The sequence below is a fragment of the Pelophylax lessonae genome, assembly GCF_965119305.1.
Source record: "Pelophylax lessonae genome assembly, chromosome: 6".
Taxonomy (NCBI): domain Eukaryota; kingdom Metazoa; phylum Chordata; class Amphibia; order Anura; family Ranidae; genus Pelophylax; species Pelophylax lessonae.
Window position 1 is genome coordinate 22,112,123 of NC_138773.1, and position 25,678 is coordinate 22,137,800.

At 44.3% G+C, this 25,678-nt stretch overlaps 1 protein-coding gene across 2 annotated transcripts in view; it reads left to right on the top strand.

The window, feature by feature from the left end:
- The first annotated feature begins 19,126 nt into the window (after nucleotides 1–19,126).
- LOC309557411 (RING finger protein 112-like) overlaps nucleotides 19,127–25,678 on the top strand; it is a 47,648-nt gene continuing 41,096 nt past the window's right edge. For both annotated transcript variants that reach the window (XM_082260127.1, XM_082260126.1), the window contains exon 1: nucleotides 19,127–19,318. In XM_082260127.1, coding sequence (XP_082116253.1) covers nucleotides 19,259–19,318 — 60 coding nt within the window. In that variant the 5' untranslated portion in view covers nucleotides 19,127–19,258. The remainder of the gene's footprint in view (nucleotides 19,319–25,678) is intronic.

The following is a 25,678-nucleotide window of genomic DNA, read 5'->3' on the forward strand; positions in this document are numbered from 1 at the left end:
CAGGTACTTAATGGTGACCATGCCTGGCTGTCTTTAAGCCATGGCGAGAACCGTGACACATGGCCTTGGTTAAAAAGTTGTCTGTCACTATGGTATTCTTGAGTCACCTCGTTGAGACTATGTACCCTTCTCCATTGGCCAGGTTGATGGTGGCCAGTCTCCTAACTGATAGCTTCCACCTCTTTAAGGGAATGAGACAGGGGTGTCCTCCCCCCCCCCCCTCCAACTTTTTAATCTAGCAGTTGAACCCCTCTCCAGATATCTTTCTGAGATAGCCTCACTTCACAGCTTTGGTGATACAGAAATCCGCACCGTCCTTTTTGCAGATGATGTTCTAATTTTCTCTGCTAACCCTTCTTCTGACATGGCCACCATTAAAAACGTCTTTGATGAGTTCAGGGCCTGTTCTGGCCTGCACAATAATTACAGTAAAAGTGAGATTCTGCCTCTGGGCCCTAATCCCAACCCTCCCATGGATCTCCTCCTCCCCTTTTTCCATAGCCAAATCCTACATCACATATCCCTGGGTGAAAATTGGAAATATACCCTCCTCGCTTTATACGCTTAACTGCTCTCCTCTAATACTGAAGCTGATACATGAATTAGAGAATTGGATGGATCTGCCCTTGTTGCTTCTAGAAAGATGCCATCTATTTAAAATGGTCAGTTTTGCACATTTACTTTACCCTCTTCAAACCATACCCATATTGTTAAAGCATAAGGATATCCAAAAAATAGACAAATCTATAACAAAATGTATCTGGCAGGCGAAACACCCCCCGCATAGCGCTTTCTAAACTATATCTTCCCAGGAGCGAAGGTGAGGCAAATCTTCCCAACTTTAGGGTCTATAATCTAGCGTGCCTGCTATGTATAAGTCTTGACTGGTTATCAGAGACTTCCCATTACTCAAATTGGCATCTGGAATCGCAGGTGGTCCACCCCTTTTCTTTGAAGGCCTTTTTACACTCTAAGTGAAAGACTCTGCAACCAGCTCTGCAACAAAACACACTTCCAAGAGACACTGTCATAGCGTGGAGGAAAACCTGGAAGAAACTGGGTCTCTCCCCTTAAATCTCAAGATACTTACCTATTCAAGGAAACCCAAGATTTCCTCCAGCCATTGATCATACAGCCATCTCAACCTGGAGACGTCAGGGCCTAATAACCTATTTTTTAACACAGAATCCGGGATACCTGGTAGCCAAGCAATACTCTCTTCTGGAAGAAAAACACAGGCGCCATTCTAAGTGCAGAATCTTGAGATTTATTTGAAAGAACCAAAGGAAAAGGTACTCACAAAGGTAATAATGTACAAAGCATCATAGACAATCACTCCGGTATTTGGATCAGGATGGCTTGAGCGGTTGCGGTGTACAGGCAGTAAACGGTGGCAGTCCGCACTTCCTGGGTCGCGGGGACACTCTGATGCCGATCTGTCGTCACTTCTGGGATACGTGATTTCGTCATGGCGCAGGTGACGCGTTCTCGGAGCATGCGCTCCTTCCTCAGGCCGATATTGCTCCATTTTGGATGTGGGACTTAAATACAGTGGAGGCCCGAACCTGCTCAGTCCTAGAGCCCACCCTATTGCCGAATATAGCGGCGGAGAACACTATTCCAATACATAAATACAATATAAATCGTGTGGATAAAAAGGCTCAACACATTAAAAAGCAATATAAGATATTAGCGGTGGTTGAAAAACAGCACGTGGACAAATAAGAATAATAATACCATCAGAAAATAAATAAAAAAAATTAATTAATTATAAACAAAAAATAAATAAAAATCAAATAAATATGAAAATACCATGGATATATTAAATGTAAAATACGTGCTCCAAATAAAAAAATTATATGTATATGCGTGTGTCTAAAAATAGATATATATACACACACACATATGCACAAAAAAATGTATACACAAGAAATATATATGTATATATACATATAGAAGATATTATTTCATTTGGTTGATCCCCTGTTGTTTTTTTCTTAGTGACACCCGTGAAGTCCCTGGTAATACTTCTTCTTCCCCGTTGTGCGCCAGTTGTTATTCTAATACTCTCTTCTGGCCTGCCATATATTCCACTACTGGCAATGCACCAGTTTCATCACTACGCAATGCAAGGACAAAAGGAAAAGATTCCAAATCTCCTTACTGGACCAACTATTACACCAAGGCTCATACTCCATTTCAAACATTTACAGGCCTTTGATCAGTAAATGGACTTCCCCTTCTTCTGCTGTCCACTGATCTAAAGACTTCCTAGGCAAGGAATGCACTGCCAAGATGTTTAGAGGGTACAACAACATCTTACATCTGATTCCAAATGAAACTTGGAGGGAGACACAGCTGTAGCTAATCCATAGAGCCTATATACCTTTTTTGTATGAGAAATCCAACCCTCAGTCTGTATTATGCCCTCTTTGTTCTCAACCAAGACCCTCCCTGACCCATCGCTTTTGGGCTTGTGTTCACATCTCTGCTTTCTGGGCTCAAGTCCTCACATTTTTAACAGGTGTTACCTCACTTACCATTCCTAAAGACCCATACCTCCTACTATTTGGATTCTGGGATGCCACTTTAAAGCTTTAAAAGGACCACAAAGAGAACTCTCTTCACAAAGCCTTGATCCTTCTATGTCTCTTAGCTACCTGGAGAATCATTATGACGGTATTCACCATCAGTGGAATTTAAAGACAGATAAGTAATGGTTTAGATTGCTTCATATTTGCCAGCAATATCTCCATATAGATATATTAAGATTTATTCCCATTTGCCATGAAATCTGTAATTCCTAAATGCTGTGTATATTACATATCTTTCAATGTCAGACAGGTATTCCTTTTGTTTGTGTATTGGGAATGTGGATTGCCCTGTCTCATTGTAAGTGCTAATAACCTCCCATTGTTCTGTGTCTGGCTATTGTGTACATTGATTGCCCCCTGGGGGCTTCTGGCTCATTGCACATGGCAGTCCGTCTGGTCAAGCTATCGGACCAATCCCTGCTGACTCATTTTCAAGTCCTCATTTGCATGGCTAAGGAGGACCTGAAGGAGACCACAGGTACTTTACAATTGACCAATAGGAAATCGGTTGTTGGGGGCGGGATGTTCCAAATTCTGTATATAAGTCTTGTTCAATAAAGTTGTTTAGAGTTCCTTCACCTCAATCTAGAGTTCTGTCTCTTATTGGGGGAATCTGCTGCAAGGGATTGCTATGGTCTTCCATACTCCCTTGGATAATCCCTGAGCTCTTGTAAGAGCTTGTGTAAGAGCTTGCTCGTGCTGCACTCTCTGGGGAAAGAGAGGTTCACCCACAGGAACCTGGAGCCTTGTCGTAGGTCCAGGGTGGGTAGGAGATGCCAAGACCCTAACCAAGCTGCGGCGGTTCGTGGAGTCTGAAGTGCTTACGGTGTCTGGTGGAGTGCTTGGAGCCCTCGGGAAGCACTAGGAGCATCTGTCAACGGAGGTACCCGCTCAGGGGTGCCCTGTTCCGTTACAATCATATTAAAAAGTTAAAAAGACCAACCATCACTCAATTAAAGTGAGAACTTACAACGCTTATGCATCTTGAAAAGACTCAGACATCTCCAACAATTGCTTCCTGCAGAAATGGGATGCTTTGATGGCCACTACCCTGTCCCCAAAGGACTATGATTCTCTCTCCAGTTCCTTCAACTACTCTCATGGCCTTCAACAAATTTCCGACATAGAAGATCTTACTTGACTGCCTTGGCCCCCGAGACCTCAAGGCCTATGTTTTCTCATTATCACACTAGTCATATTTTACTATCTACTTCTGTATGGATATGTATTTCCTGAATGTAGTTTCCCAGGAGAATTGTTCTTCCTCCCTTTGTCACCATTGTTTCCTCATAACTACGAGTTCCATTTTTGCACCCCCCTATGTTATCCTGTATTTCAATTTTGTATTGTGCTAATTTAACCATCCTCGTGGTCATACCTATACATTATTTCTTGTCTACCTCCATATGTCAACCACCCCTCTCCTTCTTTGTCTTACCCTTACCCCCCCCTTTTCCTTTTGCTGCCCACCCCCCCCCCCCCTTTCTGAATATTCTCTATGACAAAAGTTGTCTTGCTAACCACGTATGTTGCTCAGTTGATCATATGTCTAGTTTAAGAGTTTTAATATGGTATCTAGTCTACTTTATGTAAAACACCTATGTTCTTCGCTTATATTTTGTGTACTCTATTTGTCATACAATACAATTTATTTAACCACTTTACCACCGGAAGAGTTTGCTGTCTTCCGTCCAGGCCACTTTTTGCGATTCGGCACTGTGCGAATTTAACTGACAATTGCGCGGTCGTGCGACGCCGTACCCAAACGAAATTTACGTCCTTTTTTTCCCACAAACAGAGCTTTCTTTTGGTGGTATTTGATCACCTGTGCGATTTTTACTTTTTGCGCTATAAACAAAAAAAGAGCGTTTATTTTGAAAAAATAACAATATTTTTCACATTTTTTATATGAAATTCCCCCCAAAAAAAATGTAAAAATCAAATTTTTTTTAAATTTTTGGCCAATTTGTTTTATGCTACCTATGTTTAGTAAAAAAAAAATCGCAATAAGCGTATTTTGATTGGTTTGCGCAAAAGTTATTGCGTTTACTAACTAAGGGAAAGATTTCTGTCATTTTTGGTGGGTTTTTTTTAACGCGTAATGGCGGTGATCTGCGATTTTTTTTGCGGGACTGCAACATTGCGGCGGACAGATCGGACCCTTGACTGACATTTTTGACACTTTTGGGGGTACCAGTGACATTTCCACAGTAATCAGTGCTATATATATGCACTGTTACTGTAAAAATGACACTGGCAGGGAAGGGGTTAATTTTATTGGAGAGGGAGGGGTTAATGTATGCCTGGTGCTTACTGACGTGTGGGGGGGGAGGTGACTGTGTGACAGAAGGACAGATCGGATGTCCAGCTATGCTGAACACTCCGATCTGTCAGTCCCTGTCACTATGGAGATCCGCCCGCTGTGTTTACACACAGCGGGCGGATCTCCAGACTCGATCCCCGACGATCGGGGCAGAGCAGCGGCAATCGCCGCTGCTCCTCCCCTGGCCCGACTCCCGCTGTGAATGAACACAGCGGGAGCGAGCCTCAAGGGGCGGAGTCCAGCGACTTAGGTCTACGTCGCTGGACGGGATCGCGGCACTTTGCCGCAGTAGCCTCCATGTGAGCGGGGCTAAAGTGGTTAAAAAAAAATCAAACTAGATATACAAAAAAGATCTTCAATTTGTCACTCCTGGTTAGGTAAGATCATTGTTATAAAAATAAATGTTCTTCCCTAAGTTTTATACACTTTTCAAATGTCACCTTTAGGAGCCTCCGCAGTATTTTTTTTTTTTTTTTTTTCGAGGCTTCAGTCTATTATTGCCCTTTATCCGGAAGGAACATTGTACTAGAATATCACATAATATTTTATATTGTCCCAAAATATTGAAAGGATTGGCCCTACCAAATTTTAAATTATACCCCCAGATTGGAAAAATCCAGAAAGACTAAACTTTGGGTTGAACTGGAAATGGGGCTGGCAGATATTGACCTTGGGATTGTATCTTGGATACCTCAATCAACGAGGGGGTTGGCCAGGGCCGGTCCTACCGTGGGTCCTGCTGGGTCCATTAGACCCAGGCAGCACATTGAGAGGGGCAGCAAACTGATGCCCAAGATTGTTTTTCAGCAGTTTTGTATGTGACAACTGCCCCCCGGACCACTCCACTGCCCTGTAAAAAGGCCAACCTGCTGAACTCAACACACATACTAATAGTTGCTGGGCACGAGGGTGCTCATACACAGTTTAACACCGGCTGGTAAACACCCGAGCACACGTGAAGAGCTAAGATGTGTGTACTGCGGGGGCGGGGTACGCACAGGAGACAGAGAGCAAAGATCCCTCTCCCACTGGCTCCGCCAGCAGTCAATGCTCGGGCGCAGCTTGCATTTCTATTGGGTGGAACTGGAGGCGAAGATGCAGCTGGCCTCGTGCCCGGCCCGCCTTCTTCTGCTCACGCCCTTTGATAAGCGTGATTTAAAAAAAAAGAAAAAACATTTTTTTTGGGGGGGGGCAGCATTTCATTATTGGACCCAGGCAGCACAATGTCTTGGGCCAGCCCTGGGGTTGGCATCCAACATATCTCTACTGACTAGATCTATGTTGGCACTATGAGATTCCTTGCATACTCAATATAATTCCCCAATAATGTCCTTGTTGGGACATTAATATTTTATGCCGGGGGCTTTAGATAAGGGTTTTCAATCATGGTTCCCAGAGTCTATTACATCATGCAATGGAGGATTCAAAATTTAAACCATTAGGTCTCTGTGTGGGGGATCCCAACCAATATTTCTGGATCAGTGGATATACACAGTTGTCTCAGTTCATTTGGAGACTTCCGCAACCTATTCACTCTCTGAATGACCGAAATATTATTGAAACAATTAGGCAAAATAAGGACCAACCACAGCATTGTATCCCTCAATCTTATAAAGCTTTGTTGGTTTTGAAAAATCCGGGATACCCAGATTATATATGTAGCTGGGAATCCGATTTGTAAATTAGATTTATAGATAATCAAAAAGATAAGGCTATACAACCCACCTACTGTATATGTCCGCCACTTTGTGCAAAATGGAGGAGGTAAATTTTAAACTCCTTACTCCATGGCACTTTACACTAGTAAAGTTACATGCTATGTAAGTGGTAAGATGTTTCTTGTAGTTGGTTAACAGGTTTTCACACATCTCAGAAGGGATTTTGGTCCACTCTTCTTTACAGATCTTCTCTAAATCCTTCAGGTTAATTGGCTGTCTAGCAACTCAGAGTTTTAGCTCCCTCCATAAAATTTCTATAGGATTAAGGCATGGGTCAAGTCCTGGGAAAAAAAGTGTGGGAACTCACCCAAGAACCACCCCACACCTCAAAAATAAAAAAAGTGTGTGTGTATACAGTATATATATAATACATACTCCTTTTTTAACAAATAAAGAGCTACATTTATTGTAAAGTGCCAGTTTACGAGGATACCTCCAAAATTCACATGCATTAACCACTTGCCGTCTGCTCCCTAGAGCTCTACTGCGGCAAAGTAGCTGTTGTAGGTCTGACGACGTAGACCTACGTCAGCAGACACTCCCCCCTTCTAGGCGGCGCGCGCGCCGCCGGAGGCTCGCTCCCGCTGTATTCAGTCACAGCGGGAGTCGGGCCAGGGGAGGAGCGGCGGCAATCACTGCTGCTCTTCCCCGATCGTCGGGGAATCGAGTCTGGAGATCCGCCCGCTTGTGTAAACAAAGCGGGTGGATCTCCGAAGTGACAGGCAGGGTCAGATTGCAGGGTTCAGCATAGCTGAACCTGCGATCTGTCCTTGAGTCACTCAGTCACCTCCCCCCACACACGTCAGTAAGCACCAGGCATACATTAACCCCTCCCTCTCCAATAAAATTAACCCCTTCCCTGCCAGTGTCATTTTTACAGTAACAGTGCATATATATAGCACTGATTACTGTAGTAATGTCACTGGTACCCCCAAAAGTGTCAAAAATGTCAGTCAAGGGTCCGATCTGTCTGCCGCAATGTCACAGTCCCGCAAAAAAAAATCGCAGATCGCCACCATTACTCGTTAAAAAAAAAAAACACCAAAAACGACAGAAATCTTTCCCTTAGTTAGTAAATGCAATAACTTTTGCGTAAACCAATCAAAATACGCTTATTGCGATTTTTTTTTACCAAAAATATGTAGCAGAAAACAAATTGGCCTAAAATGGTAAAAAATTTTGATTTTTACATTTTTTTAGGGGGGAATTTCATGTAAAAAAATGTGAAAAATATTGTTATTTTTTCCAAAATTGTCGCTCTTTTTTTTGTTTATAGCGCAAAAAGTAAAAATCGCACAGGTGATCAAATACCACCAAAAGAAAGCTCTGTTTGTAGGAAAAAAAGGACGTAAATTTCGTTTGGGTACAGCGTCGCACGACCGCTCAATTGTCAGTTAAATTCGCACATTGCCAAATCGCAAAAAGTGGCCCAGACGTAAGACAGCAAAATCCTCTGGTGGTAAAGTGGTTAAACAAATAAATATAGAACAGATGTAACAACAAAATAATTCAACCTTTATGCTGTACTAACAAAAAAAACACCACAATGTGTGATAATGGTTCCCTCGCAGGGAATTTTAAAAACAAACAGTGTTTAAAAAAAATGAAAAAACGTAACACAGTCCGTTAGAAAATACCCCACACACAGGAATAAAGTTTCCCTTGCTGTTCAAGATGATCAACTTTTCGAGATTTATTGTATCATCTGCACTGCGATGTGTGGTCAGCTATATTGAGACTTATGGTAAAGGATCCCATAAATGCACAGGAGGGCCAATGAGACTGACAAACAAAAGAGAAGACAGGCGTTCAATGCCAAGATCACTCCTAATTGGTGACATCACCATATTCATTGTACTGAAGCCCCTCTCACAATCACCGGATGTCACTGGAAGGCCCCTTGCACACATGCGGACCGTTCAGATCCGCCTGTCAGTTTTTCAGACGGATCTGAACGGATGCCCCATGCATCTCTATGGGCCAGGGGATGTCAGCGGAGACATGTCCGCTGACATCCGATCCAATCCTGTCCGTCAAATCCGGACGGATGGAAACCCTATTTTCCATCCGTCTGGCAGATCGGATGAGAACGGACAGGCGGTCCGTTCTCATCGGATTCCCCCATAGAGGACGGTGGGGATCTGACACCTCTTGTTTCCGCACACAGTGTGGAGACAGAGCTGTCATCCGCCTGCTCAGCGGGGATCGGCGGATCAATCCCCGCTGAGAAAAACGGAGTCCGCCGACGGAGCGGACAGTGTGAAAGGGGCCAAAGACTGTTAACTGCACAAGTGGTTTCAGATTTTCAGAAACTTCTGCGCCGCCATTATCAATGAAATCTCTGAAACCTTTACAGATCATGGATGCATTGTTGAGACGGAATCTCTTGCGCAGCTGCTGCAGCTTCATCTCAACTTTAAACCAAGGACTGTACACATCGATTGGCCAGCGTAGGGAATTCAGGATGTCAATTTCAGAGACAAGAATTTCAAATTCACCTCAGTGTAATGAAGCTGTAAGTCATTTGCTCGCAGTTAACCACTTAAGCCCCGGAAGATTTTACCCCCTTCCTGACCATGGGGTATTTCGCGATTCGGCACTGCGTGACTTTAACGGACAATTGCACGGTCGTGCGACGCTGTATCTAAACGAATTTGGCGTCCTTTTTTTCCCACAAACAGAGCTTTCTTTTGGTGGTATTTGATCACCTGTGCGATTTTTTGATCATGCGCTATAAACAAAAAAAAAGCGTAAATTTTGCAAAAATAGCAATATTTTTCACATTTTTTATATGAAATTCCCCCCAAAAAAATGTAAAAATCAAAATTTTTTAACATTTTCGGCCAATTTGTTTTGCTACCCATGTTTGGTAAAAAAAAAAATCGAAAAAAGCGTATTTTGATTGGTTTGCGCAAAAGTTATCGCGTTTACTAACAAAGGGAAAGATTTTTGTTGTTTTTTTTTTTTAACGCGTAATGGCGGCGATCTGCGATTTTTTTTTGCGGTACTGCGACATTGCGGCGAACAGATCGGACCCTTGACTGACATTTTTGACACTTTTGGGGTTACCAGTGACATTACTACAGTAATCAGTGCTATACATATGCACTGTTACTGTAAAAATACACTGGTAGTGAAGGGGTTAACTTTATTTGAGAGGGAGGGGCTGTGTGTGTCCCTAGGGGCGTGCTTTCTACTGTAATTGGCTGTGGCTTCAGATGTATGAACAGTGATCAACGGTTCTACATAGTAGAACCGTATGATCATCCTTCATACACCGGGGAGAATGACAGGCAGCTTGTTTACACAAGCCGCCTGACTTTCTCCCTCTCCCCCGACGATCGCAGAGTGACCGGCGGACATCGGGTCCGCTGGTCACACACGCGGGGGGTGCGTGACCGCGCGGGAGCGGGAGCGCGCCTCCGGAGGCGCGCGCTCGCTCCCTGGACCCTCACAAGCTAGTGACGTAGCCCTACGTCACTTTGCCTCTGAGGGGCTGACTGCCGACGTAGATCGGCGTTAGGCAGTCGGCAAGTGGTTAATGCATAAAGCCTGGAGCGTAAATTATCCACCAAACATTGATAACATTTAGGGAGATTTAGCCTTGGCCTTTTATACTCTCTGGATTGATGTTCCCACCTGTAACACTGCCCCCTTGAGGGCTGCTAGTTTTTCAGATTTTAAGAGTTCCCTGAGTTACCTGTAGCAACTGCAAGCAGAATCTTAACACTTTACTTTTTTGGCTTAGTCAATGAACAGTCTAGGGGTTGTTGTTTTTGTTGTTTTATTTGATATTGGGATGGGAGAAGGGATAAGCGGGATACTCCAACACTTGAACTATTTACAATGCTGAGGACTTCTATCTGAGAATCAGAGGCGTAACTAGAACCTTCAGGGCCCCGATGCAAGAAACCATGAAGCCCCCCCCCGGACCCCTGGCCTGGGGCTCTTCCCTTCAAGCCTGGGGCTCTTCCCACTGATCTTGGGGCCCTTTACTCTTATTGTGGGACCCTTTCACAAGTTCTGCAGTGGGCCCCCTTCCTGCCATCTTGGCGCCTCCCCACAGCGGTGGAATGCCAGGGCCCGGTTGCAAGTGTGACCTTTGCGATCCTGGAAGTTCTCCCACTGGTGTCAGTAGTTTTTATTTTTTGGTATTTTAATTGTATTATTTTTTTATCATTTTATTTTATTTTTTTACAATGTCACTGACTATGACTCTGTCCATTCAGAAAAGAGAGGAGCTGGTAAATTACATATTTACTGACCCCTTCCTGATTCTCTATTGTGACATCCTATCCTATCCAGGTGTACAGGGGGGCAGCACAGGCCCCCTGGAGCATGGGGCCCGGTTGCAATTGCAACCCCTGTAGTTACGCCCCTGCTGAGAATGCGGCCAGGCCGCAGCTTCATCCTGCCACTAGATGAATCTGAGATAATGTTCCTTTAGTACTTATCTTCAGGACACGCACCTAGTACCCCCTTTCTATCCACCAGCTGACACCCATCCACTGACTTCTCTACTCCAGAGTGGTCCCCTTCCTGGTCATTAGGCATGATCCTCTGTACTCACTATACTGCTTTCCAGGTTTTCCAGTGCCTCAACTCCTTCAGTCAGCTTCCCTGGACCTCTGGGTTCAGCTCCACACCTCTGGCTCACCAGGCCGACTGCCTGTGACCACACACCAACCACTGCAGAAGAGGAGGCAGCCACCACCCTCCTTCTGGGACTCTGCTGACCAGCCAAAGACCTTGAGCACATCTTCTCCTGGCTTTTTATACTATACCCCACAATGCACCGAGACAGCAGTCTGTGTCAATCCCTGGGGCTTTATCAAAGCCTGTGTACTTATTGGCCAGGTTTCCTCCACTGTCCAATGTGCCTCCCCATTGGATCAGTGGGGACACTCCCTCAGACCACATGAATACTGCTCAGCCGAGAGAATATAGAATTTACCTGCTTCTCCTCTGATAGGCAGACAGAGCCAAAAACTCTACTCACAGTCTAGACCAGTGGTTCTTAACCTTGTTGGAGGTACTGAACCCCACCAGTTTCATATGCGCATTCACCGAACCCTTCTTAATTGGAAAAATAAAATATGATTTTTTCAAATTCAAAACATAGGTACAGTATATATTTAGGTGCATATTTATTATACATAGGTGCACAAAATGAACAAAACCATTAAGAACAAAGAACAAAACCATTAAAACATGATTTTCAAACAAAAACATAATAATGAATATTTACTGCAAATCAGTGTGACAGTGCGGCATACCATGGGGTGTCAGGAGGGCACACACTGGGAGGGAGGTGTTGGGAGGACATACCATGGGGTGTCAGGGGGGCACACACTGGGGGGGGGTTGGGAGGGCATACCATGGGGTGTCAGGAGGGAACACACTGGGGGGGAGGTGTTGGGAGGACATACCATGGGGTATCAGGAGGGCACACACCAGGGGGCATTCACAATAATTTATTGAGCTAAATGAAAAGGACATGCATTTCCATTTGTCAGCTAACAGCACCTCTATGCTAAGCTGCAGTAGCTCAGCAGACGTAGCATAGAGGTCCTTGTAAACGAATCCACCATGTACAGCTAGCTGAGCCTACCTCCAGGAACATTCACTCGGCTCCCTCTGCTCAGCTGCTCACACTTCCCTCTTCCAGGCGGGCGTGATCTCCGTGGTCAGGTACATCCCCATCCCGCCCAGTCAAGCAGCAAGCAGCCTGCAGGAGATAGGCTGGAAACCTGCTGGGGGAGGTACAGGGGGCGGAGTGTCAAGTGTCTATATGTAATGGCTGTGAGTTGTCCCGACCGCAGCTCTGATTTCCCGGGGTGCGTTCGGCCTCACAATCAGTAATATTTTCTCGGGGGGGGGGGGGGGTGAGCGGGGCATGTCATCACGAATCATATGAGTCGGGTGTGTGTCTTGACCTCCGCCGAACCCGTGAGACTGACTCACCGAACCCCTGGGGTTCGATCGAACCCAGGTTAAGAACCACTGCTCTAGAACCTATCTAGGAGGGTGATAGACACCTTTGAAATTCCCTTTATCTAGAGATTCCATGACTTCTTTCCGATGTTTGCCAGGCATGTCTTTCACTGTTTCAATTGCACGAACTGACCGAATAATCAGCTGATAGGCTCGTGGAAGTGTGATGTCATCTCTTTGAAGGGCTTCAGATAACAGTCCCATTTCCTGAACAGCATCTGCAACCCCAGCAAGGTTTATCAAATAATTTTCTGATGTCAGGACCTTGTTAAGGCCACTAAATAGAGATTTCTGCTTACTGCTATGAGCTGAATTTAAAGAGGAAGTAAACCCTCCTCTGCAAGTTGTACCTATAGGTAAGTCTATGATAAGACTTACCTATAGGTACTGTAAATATCTCCTAAACATGCACCGTTTAGGAGATATTTACCTTACATGCAGCCAGTGACGTCACTGGTGCATGCGCTGTGAAGAAACGTCCGCTGGTGCCGTTCCTTCAGAGCCCCGTGCCGTGACCGTCGGCTCCCGTGCGCATGCGCGGGATGGACGTCACCGCGGCTCCGGCCAATCAGATGGCCGGATGCCGCGATCCCGGAAGACTGGCGACTGAACATACTGAATGGACAGAGTCATAGTCAGTGACACTGTAAAAAAATAAAATGAAATAATACAATTAAAATACCAAAAAATAAAAACTACTGACACCAGTGGGTGAACTTCAAGGTCACACTTGCGACCGGGCCCTGGCATTCCACCACCGTGGGGAGGCCCCAAGATGGCAGGAAGGGGGCCCACTGCAGAACTTGTGAAAGGGTCCCTCTGTGGGACTGTAATAAAGGGCCCGCAATGAAAGAAAAGGGCCCAGGATCAGTGGAAAGAGCCCCAGGCTTGAAGGGAAGGGCCCCGGCCAGGGGTCCGGGGGGGGGCCTTCATGGTTTCTTGCATCGGGGGCCCTGAAGGTTCTAGTTACGCCTCTGGCTGGCTGGTACTAATGGTGGGTTGTGGTAGTTTTTTTTTTTAAACACAGTGAAATGTATTATTTTCCAAAAAAATTGCGTTTGAAAGACTGCTGCGAAAATACGGCGTGACAAAAAATATTGCAACGCCATTTTATTCTCCAGAGTCTTTGCTGGAAAAAAATATATATAATGTTTGGGGGGTTCTAAGTAATTTTCCAGCTAAAAATACAGATTTTAACTTGTAAACAACAAATGCCAGAAAAAGGCCTGGACTTTAAGTGGTTAATATAGGTTTAGCTGCTATGTGCAAGTAAAAAAATAAGACTTTCACCACTTTATTCCCTAGGGCCTCTGCTAATATATATATATATATATTTTTTTTTTTCTAGGGCCTCTGCTAACATATATATATATATATATATATATATATATATATATATATATATATATATATACATATAGAATGTTAATCCCTAGGCCTCTGCTAATATATATATATATATATATATATATATATATATATATATATATATATATATATATATATATGTATAATATTATTCCCTAGGGCCTCTGCAAATATACATACATATAATTTTATTTTATAGGGCCTCTGCTAATATATATATATATATATAATGTTATTCCCTAGGCCTCTGCGCATATTTATATATATAAATATATGCTAATATATACATATATATATATATATATATATATATATATATATTTTTTTTTTTTTTTTTTTTTTGGGGTTCTAGATATATTTGGGGTTCTAGGTAATTTTCTAGCAAAAAATACAGTGGTTAAAAAAATGACTATGTGGAATTGGTGGCGCCCCCTTTCTGTGTTGTGTCAGCAGGGTTCCCCCCAAGGTTCGGTCCCTATAGCACTGCTGCAGTCACTGACAGTGTGACTCATTCCTGGATTAACCCCGTCCGCTCCATTTATATACACCCCCCCTCCCCCATAGACTTTCACAATTCAGACTTTAGAATTTGTTTTACCTCCGTCATGAAGGGGTTAATGGTATTGTTGTTGTTGCTATAATTAGTTCTAGTGATAATAATAGAAATCAGATATGATATAATAACAATAATAAATATTGCTCCTTGGATGACATTTTCTGGACTGGATATTTGTAAACATTGAATAATTCTGGTGTTTGAAAACAAAACTTTGTATTGTGGCAGAGAGAGCGGAGGAGGGGAGGAGTGGTGGAGGAGGGGAGGGGGGACTCAGTGTGACACATACACAGGAAGGCGTCACATCCATAGGACAGGAAGAAGAAGGAGAGGGGTTCCCTGTCAGGATGTCAGCAGAGATTGTGGGGAGATCTGCAGTGTAAGGACAGACATGGAGGACAGGAGGGGGACAGACAGACCCTCCCCCCACCCATCCACCAGCCAGACACACAACCGATATACAGAACCCCAGAGGAAGAAAGCCAAGAGACGACCCCGGAGAGAGAAACCACCCAGAGCGCAGACCACCCCCCCCACCACCCAGGTGTGACCAACGCAACAATGTATCACTGTGACTGATCCTTCCCTATATACAATGTATCACTACGACTGATTCTTCCCTATATACAATGTATCACTGCGACTGATCCTTCCCTATATACAATGTATCACTGCGACTGATCCTTCCCTATATACAATGTATCACTGCGACTGATCCTTCCCTATATACAATGTATCACTGCGACTGATCCTTCCCTATATACAATGTATCACTACGACTGATTCTTCCCTATATACAATGTATCACTGCGACTGATTCTTCCCTATATACAATGTATTACTGCGACTGATCCTTCCTTATATACAATGTATCACTGCGACTGATTCTTCCTTATATACAATGTATCACTACGACTGATTCTTCCCTATATACAATGTATTACTGCGACTGATCCTTCCTTATATACAATGTATCACTGTGACTGATCCTTCCTTATATACAATGTATCACTGTGACTGATCCTTCCTTATATACAATGTATCACTGTGACTGATCCTTCCCTATATACAATGTATCACTACAACTGATTCTTCCCTATATACAATGTATCACTACGACTGATCCTTCCCTATATACAATGTATCACTGCGATTGATCCTTCCTTATATACAATGTATCACTGCGACTGATCCTTCCTTATATACAATGTATCACTATGACTGATCCTTCCTTATATACAATGTATCACTACGACTGATTCTTCCCTATATACAATGTATCACTATGACTGATCCTTCCTTATATACAATGTATCACTACGACTGATTCTTCCCTATATACAATGTATCACTGTGACTGATTCTTCCCTATATACAATGTATCACTGCGATTGATCCTTCCTTATATACAATGTATCACTGCGACTGATCCTTCCTTATATACAATGTATCACTATGACTGATCCTTCCTTATATACAAAGTATCACTGCGACTGATCCTTCCCTATATACAATGTATCACTACGACTGATTCTTCCCTATATACAATGTATCACTGCGACTGATCCTTCCCTATATACAATGTATCACTGCGACTGATCCTTCCCTATATACAATGTATCACTGCGACTGATCCTTCCCTATATACAATGTATCACTGCGACTGATCCTTCCCTATATACAATGTATCACTACGACTGATTCTTCCCTATATACAATGTATCACTGCGACTGATTCTTCCCTATATACAATGTATTACTGCGACTGATCCTTCCTTATATACAATGTATCACTGCGACTGATTCTTCCTTATATACAATGTATCACTACGACTGATTCTTCCCTATATACAATGTATTACTGCGACTGATCCTTCCTTATATACAATGTATCACTGTGACTGATCCTTCCTTATATACAATGTATCACTGTGACTGATCCTTCCTTATATACAATGTATCACTGTGACTGATCCTTCCCTATATACAATGTATCACTACAACTGATTCTTCCCTATATACAATGTATCACTACGACTGATCCTTCCCTATATACAATGTATCACTGCGATTGATCCTTCCTTATATACAATGTATCACTGCGACTGATCCTTCCTTATATACAATGTATCACTATGACTGATCCTTCCTTATATACAATGTATCACTACGACTGATTCTTCCCTATATACAATGTATCACTATGACTGATCCTTCCTTATATACAATGTATCACTACGACTGATTCTTCCCTATATACAATGTATCACTGTGACTGATTCTTCCCTATATACAATGTATCACTGCGATTGATCCTTCCTTATATACAATGTATCACTGCGACTGATCCTTCCTTATATACAATGTATCACTATGACTGATCCTTCCTTATATACAAAGTATCACTGCGACTGATCCTTCCTTATATACAATGTATCACTGCGACTGATCCTTCCTTATATACAATGTATCACTACGACTGATTCTTCCCTATATACAATGTATCACTGCGACTGATCCTTCCTTATATACAATGTATCACTGCGACTGATCCTTCCCTATATACAATGTATCACTACGACTGATCCTTCCTTATATACAATGTATCACTACGACTGATCCTTCCTTATATACAATGTATCACTACGACTGATCCTTCCTTATATACAATGTATCACTGCGACTGATCCTTCCCTATGTACAATGTATCCTTGTGACTGATCCTTCCTTATATACAATGTATCACTACGGCTGATCCTTCCTTATATACAATGCATCCCTGCGACTGATCCTTCCTTATATTCAATGTATTCCTACGACTGATCCTTCCTTATATACAATGTATTACTGCGACTAATTCTTCCTTATATACAATGTATCACTGTGACTGATCCTTCCTTATATACAATGTATCACTGGGACTGATCCTTCCTTATATACAATGTATCACCGGGACTGATCCTTCCTTATATACAATGTATCACTGCGACTGATCCTTCCTTATATACAATGTATCACTGTGACTGATCCTTCCCTATATACAATGTATCACTGCGACTGATCCTTCCTTATATACAATGTATCCCTGCGACTGATCCTTCCTTATATACAATGTATCACTGTGACTGATCCTTCCTTATATACAATGTATCACTGTGACTGATCCTTCCTTATATACAATTAGAGATGGGATCAGGCATGTTCAGGATCCAGGTCCCAGCCCACCTGCCTGATCCCGCCAGGAAGCCATCACTGCACACCGCCAATCACAGGCACTGAGACATTTCCAGATCTGCACAGCAGCACTCAGACTGCAAGAGGGGGAGGCAGCACTCTCAGCCAGTCAGGGCTTTGCCATGTCTCTTTCTCCAGTACCAAGCAGGGGACCTTATTTACAGCGCCGCTGGGCGCTCATGTGACCTGCCGGAACTCTCCTCCTCCTCCTCCCCGCTGTATGTAACATGATAATACCTTATTTACGGCGCCGCTGGGTGCTCGTGTGACCCGCCAGAGCTCTCCTCCTCCTCCCGGCTGTATGTAACATGATAATACCTTATTTACAGCGCCGCTGGGCGCTCATGTGACCCGCCGGAGCTCTCCTCCTCCTCCTGGCTGTTTGTAACATGATAATACCTTATTTACAGCACCGCTGGGCGCTCGTGTGACCCGCCAGAGCTCTCCTCCTCCTCCCGGCTGTATGTAACATGATAATACCTTATTTACGGCGCCGCTGGGCGCTCGTGTGACCCGCCAGAGCTCTCCTCCTCCTCCCGGCTGTATGTAACATGATAATACCTTATTTGCAGCGCCGCTGGGCGCTCATGTGACCTGCCGGAGCTCTCCCCCTCCTCCCGGCTGTATGTAACATGATAGTACCTTATTTACAGCACCGCTGGGTGCTCGTGTGACCCGCCAGAGCTCTCCTCCTCCTCCCGGCTGTATGTAACATGATAATACCTTATTTACGGCGCCGCTGGGCGCTCGTGTGACCCGCTGAAGCTCTCCTCCTCCTCCCGGCTGTATGTAACATGATAATACCTTATTTACAGCGCCCGCCGTAGCTCTTCTCCTCCTCCGGGCTGACGTCAATGGCCCCTCCCCCTGCAGTGCTTGGGAAAGAAGAGCACCGGCGGGTCATGTGAGCGCCCAGCAATGCTGTAAATAAAGTATTTTCTATAACATTACATAAAGACACACACTGGACATTATATAATCCATTTGCAGAGCAGATTAAATGATTTTACAAGGACTTTACCTAGAGTTTATTTTGGAGATTACAGGGATGTTGACTCCTTTGCTGACGGGGCGGGGAGATGGGGAGAGAAGACGGGGGACAAATAAGACATCCCCCGAAAATGAGCCCTAATGCATTTTTTGTACCTAAAATGAATATAAGACCCGGGCTTATTTTCGGGGTAACACAGTATGTCCCTGCCATGTATTTAGTAACATTGTCTCCTTCTGTTTTTGGTGCAGTAATAATGCTTCGCCGCAGGATGACATCGGTTTGCACTCGCTGGTAGAAGACATCACCTGCTCCATCTGTCTGGATGACCTCCAGGAACCGGTCTCCATCGCCTGTGGTCACACTTTCTGCCGGAGCTGTATCAGCACACACTGGAGCACCCCACAGACGGAGGGGTACCTGTGCCCCGAGTGCCGGAAGCAATGTCCCCGATATCAGATAGCCCCGGACTACCGGCTGATGAACCTCATATCCAAGATCCAGAAAGGGGTGCAGGAGAAGGAGAAGAGCACCGAGGAGGTATGGGAGTGGTTCTCAGGGGTGTCAAACTCAATTTAATCACGGGCCGCATCAGCATTATGATTGCCCTGAAAAGGGCCGGTTGTATCTGTAAGACTAGATGTCCAGAGCATTCCCTACCCTTACATACTGTAAGACATCAAGAGCCTCTCCACCATCAGAAGTTGAGCCCCCCACTCTCCCTTACGTCACAGTGCACCCCCATTGCCTTGTGCTGCTGCTGGGAAGAAGCTGGAGGCAATGCTGGAAAGCAGAAAGTACAGGATCTGAAGGAGGACCAGAGGAGGGCTGTAACTCTTCTGAAGCTGCAGGAGAGATGTGAGGGCCACATGAAATGGCCTGGAGGGCCGCATTCGGCCCGCGGGCCTTGTGTTTGACACATGTGTTCTAAAGGCTCAAGGTTTTTTACCATCATGCATTCTTTGCTGGGTTGATGTTAGAAACCACGGGACCCCATACAGCCTACCTGATAGGACCCTCTCACCCCGGCCAATAGTGACTGAGGACATAGATTTATCAGTTCCTTTATCTACAGACTTAGCTGCACAGATGAATAAATAGGAAGCGCTCTGGAGGCTTCCTGCTCATTCCCAAACTGAAGCATAGTAAACACAGATGACTATGCTCCAGGGATGAATGGATACGGGAGTGATTGGTACTGATTTCTCATTGTGTTCATTCAGGAAAGAAAGGGGCCAGTAAATGACATCCCCCTGTGTGCCCGCAGCAGTTGCCAGCGGGAGAGGAGGGAAGCGCTGCGGCGGAAAGGGATACACACAGGGGGGGGGGCCCGGACAGCAGATGGAAGGAGTGCATGTGCTAGAGCCAATCTCCTTGCAGAGCAACTGGGGGGAGGGAGAGGAGGAGAAGCTGGCAGCACTGCAGTGGGAGATAGGAGAGCATCAGTGTCTGCAATAAGACAGTACAGCTGGCCCTCCTGCTCAGCAGGTGAATGGGCCCCCTTTTGAACTGATGGGGCCTGGGCCCAGTATGGGAGGGCAGGCTGTACTGCTTTATCAGCGGCCCTAAATCTATGCATTAACGTAAAAAAACCTTCTCTGTGCAGCAGCCCCCCCTAAAACTTTCCTGAGCCCCATTGTGATCCATTGATGTGCTCAAGAGCCTCGGCTGTCCGATGACATTCTCTCCTCACTACCCATCACAGCCGGTGAGCCAATGCGGAAAGAGTGGGCAGGGCCAAGTCACGGCTCTGTGTGTGAATGGACACATGCCAGGAGAGAAGGGCCAGGAGCACTGGAGGGGGACCCAAGAAAAGGAGGATCGGGGCTGCTCTGTGCAAAAACATTACAGAGCAGGTAAGTATAACATTTATTTTTTAATAATTGTCTTTAATATCACTTTCAGTTAATCCACCTAAAACAAAAACTTATATTCCATATTTATACCATATGGGCACAGATTTTTGCTCACCTGTCCATCACACCTAGAAGCTTGTTGGGTATCAATTCCAAAAGGATGGCCATTGATATGGAGTTGCCCCTCTTTATGGCTTTACAGCCTCCTTTCTTCTGGGAAGGCTTTCCACAAGATGTTGGAGGGTGTCTCCGGGAAGTTATGCCCCTTTGTGAGGTCAGGTACTGATGTTGGACTGGAAGACCTGGATCACAATTGTCTTTCCAGTTCATCCCAAAGGTATTCAGCAGGGTTGAGGTCAGGGCTCTGTGCAGGACACTAGAGTTCCTCCACACCAAATTGCTCACCATGCGTAGCTAATTGTATGACACTTATTCCATGGGGACCCCATAGAGCCGGACCTTATTTTTCTGGAATGGTATAGAGTAGAGCTGCACGATTAATCGTATGAAAATCGCGATCTCGATTCACCCCCCCTGACGATCTAAACCTGACATATGCTCGATTCTTTGCATAGCTGAACAGCTGTGGGAAAAAAAAAAAAAGCCTCCCGGTGTCGTGTCGAGGAATGCCCTCCGTCGGATAATGCCCGGGTCGGACTGCGCATGCTCCGTGGGTGACGTCACCCTGTCAGAACAGCTGATCGGCTGGGGTTGGCGCATGCGCAGTCCGTCGGGGGCACAATCCGACGAGAGACAGAGCGGGGAAGAATCTAATGTCAGATTCTGACTCGCTCTGTAGCGCGTGCGCAGTCCGTTGGGGGCATTTCTCGACGAGAGACAGAGCGGGGAAGAATCTAATGTCAGATTCTAACTCGCTCTGTACGATGATTACACATATGAAGATTCTAACTCGCTATATGTAACTAATATATATATATATATATATATATATATATATATATATATATATATATATATATATATATATATATATATATATATATATATATATATAGTTATATATAGTTATATATATATATATATATATATATATATATAGTATATATATATATATATATATATATATATATATATATATATATATATATATATATAGTGTGTATATATATATACTATATATATTATATTATATATATATTATAGTAGTATAGTATATTATATAGTATATTATAGTATATATAGTGTATATATATATATATATATACACTATACTATATATATACTATACATATACTATATATAGTATATTATATTATATATATTATAGTAGTATAGTATACTATAGTATATTATATAGTATATTATAGTATATATATATAGTATATTTATATATATATATATATAGTATATATATACTATATATAGTATATATATATATATATATATATATATATATATATATATATATATATATATATATATATATATATATATATTAAAATATATATATATATATATATATATATATATATATATATATATATATATATATATATATATATATATATATAGTTACTATATATATATAGCTATATATAACTCATTAAAGGGGCACCCTGAAATACTATGATCAGTACTCATATAGTATATTATAGTATATATATAGTATAGTATATTTATATATATATATAGTGTATATATATATATATATATATATACTATATATAGTATGTATGTATATATATATATATATATATATATATATATATATATATATATATATAATATAGCTATATATAACTCATATGGCACACATTAAAGGGGCACTCTGAAATACTACGATCAGTACTCATATGGGACACATTAAAGGGGCACTCTGAAATACTAAAGGGGTACGCCGACTGCAATAATAAAAGGGCACTCTGGAATACTAAAGGGGCACCCTGAAATACTACGATCAGTACTCATATGGGACACATTAAAGGGGGCACTCTGAAATACTACGATCAGTACTCATATGGGACACATTAAAGGGGCACTCTGAAATACTAAAGGGGCACGCCAACTGCAATAATAAAAGGGCACTCTGGAATACTAAAGGGGCACGCCGACTGCAATAATAAAGGGGCACTCTGACCGTGGGTCATAAAGGAGCTATGTGACTGGGACACATAACGGGGCACTCTGATAGGGACACTGATGTAAAGGAGGACTCTAACGGGAACACTGGATGTAAAGGGGGACTCTGACGGGGACACTGATGTAAAGGGGAACTCTGACGGGGACACTGATGTAAAGGGGGACTCTGACTGGGACACTGATGTAAAGGGGGACTCTGATAGGGAAGCACTAGATGTAAAGGAGCACTCTAATGGGGACACGGATGTAAAGGAGGACTCTGACAGGGACACACTGGATGTAAAGGAGGACTCTGACAGGGACACACTGGATGTAAAGGAGGACTCTGACAGAGGCACCGACACAGGCCAAATTACGGCGGGGGGACATCAACTGCATGACGGCGGGGACACAGGGTGGATGACGGCAGGGACAGGGGCTGAATGACGGCGGGGAAAGAGGCTGAATGACAGGGGGATACAGGCTGCATGATGAGGGACACACTGATGAGGCACAAATGAGGAGGCACTCATTGGCATGATTTAGACACAGATGGGCATGAGACACAGGTGGGCATAAATAGGGCAGAGATGGGCATGGATGAGGCAGAGATGGGCATGGATGAGGTAGGGGCGGTGCCCATCGGTGTGTACAGCGTGCGAAGAGAGAGCTAAACCAGACATGCAGCGTTCTGTTGACAAATGATCGCTCTGTCATTGGATGGAGCGATCACATGGTAAATGGCCCCTGTCGTTGGCCCTTTAACACAATCCGTGGGAAGCGCGATTCGGATGTCTCTGTACGCCCTCCCAGAATAGGCCGACCACGCTGTAGCCATCATTGGGCTATGCCCTGGTCGACAAGTACTTAATCCCCATAGTCTTAGCTATCCGATATTACCCGTAAAGCGGGGCTTTGCATTACTTATGTTCTGCAATATTTGGCCAAACTCGATCACAATGCCAGTCTCTGTGAAAATTAGGCATTGCCCCCAAAAAATGTGTGTGGCTACTGGAGGTCCTCTAGTATAAGTTTGCCAAGTATGGTGCCCTGAACCCCCGTGGTTTGGGCTCTACATTTATAGAAGCTTGGCCTGCTATGTTAATCTATGGCAGAGTCTTAGTCTGGAAATTTGAGGGGCTACAGCTAGGACCCCAAATGAGTCCGGGGGCCATATTTGGCACAGAGGTAGGGGGGTCCTTCCTTTACCACCCCAAACATTTTGGGGTTTGTTAGCTCAAAATTTCCTGATCAACTTTTTCTAGGGCCCCTTGAGAGTATGTGGCCCCCGGGCCATACGGCACAGCAGGGAGTGCTGGATACCATTGGACTATTCTGCGATGGTCAGCTAAAGTCTACCCCAATGCAGGTCCCTGTGAAAATAAAGCATTGGCCCCAAACAAATGTATGTGCCAAATTTGGTGCCCCTGAGCACCGTGGTTCGGCTACCACAGGGCCCTACATTTAAGCTAGCCTGGCCCATTATGTTAATCTATGGTTCAGCCGCGATCAGGAATTTGAGGGGCCACAGATCGGGCCCCAAATTAGTCCAGAGGCCCAGAGGTAGGGAAGGTCTTCCTTTAACACCTCTACATTTTTGAGGTCGCTAGCCTGAAGTTTTATGGTCAGCTTTTTAGGGGGCCCCTTGGGAGTGTGTGGCCCTCGGGCACTAATGCGGAGTGGGGATTGGTGAGTACTGCAGGAATCTCTGGACTCTTAGCTATTTAACAATATTTGCAGAGCCTGGCTCTGCAGTTCCTATGTCCTGCGGTGGTTGGGCAAATTCCACCCCCATGAAGGTCCTCATGAAAATTAAGCATTGGCCCCAAAACAATTTTGTGGCCCCTGGGGGTCCTCTAGTAACCCTATACCAAGTTTGGTGCCCCTGGGCAACATCGTTCCGCTACCGTGGGGCCCTAGATTTAGGCTAGTTTGGCCTAGCCTATGGTAATATATGGCGCAGTAGGGAATTTTGGAGGGGCCACAACGTGGGCCCCAAACATGTTCAGGGAACCTGGACTCTTTCAGGGCCTGGGCTGTGGCCCCCTCAAATTCCCACCCCCATCAGAGTCATGGATTAACATAGCGGGCCAATGTACCATAAATTTAGTGCCCTGTGGTACCCAAATCACGGGGGGATACGGTCACCAAACTTGGTACAGGGATACTAGCTGACCCCCAGGGTCACACACAAATTTTTTTGTGGACGATGCCTAATTTTCACGAGGACTGGCATGGGCGTCAAATTTGCACAAATACTGTAGAACATAGGTACCAGTGAGCCCTGCTCTGCAGGTAACATTGGATAGCTAAGAATATTGGGATTAATATGGTTTCCAGCAGTCCCTTCTCCACGGTACTGCCCCAGGGCCACACACTCCCAAAAGGCCCCTGAAAAAGTTGACCAGAAAATTTCAGGCTAGCTACTCCAACATTTTCAGTGTGGTAAAGGAAGATCTCCCCTACCACTGTGCCAAATATGGTCCCCTGGACTTGTTTGGTGCCCGAGCTGGGGCCCTGCAACTGTGCCCACTCGAAGATTGCCATACTGCACCAAGCTGACCTAAATTATGGGCCTAGTGGTACCTGAACCCTGGTGGCTAGGGGCCTCAAACGTGGCAGGGGCCACATGCTTTTTTCAGGACCTTAATTGTTACAGGGACCTGCATATGGGTCGATTTGGCTAACCACTATGGAATACAGGAACTGCAGAGCAGCGCTATACAGATACTGCTGAATAGCTAAGAGTCCAGCTAAGAGTCCAGGGATTCCTGCAATATCCAGCACTCCCCGCTGCATGGTACGGGCCGAGGGCCGCAAACTCTCAAGTGGCCCTGGAAATAGCTCGGGCCCCAAATTAGTCTGGGGGGCCATATTTTGCACGGAGGTAGGGGAGGGCTCCCTTTACCAAGCATTTTGGAGTCGCTAGCCCAAAATGTACTGGTCAACTATTTCCAGGGCCACT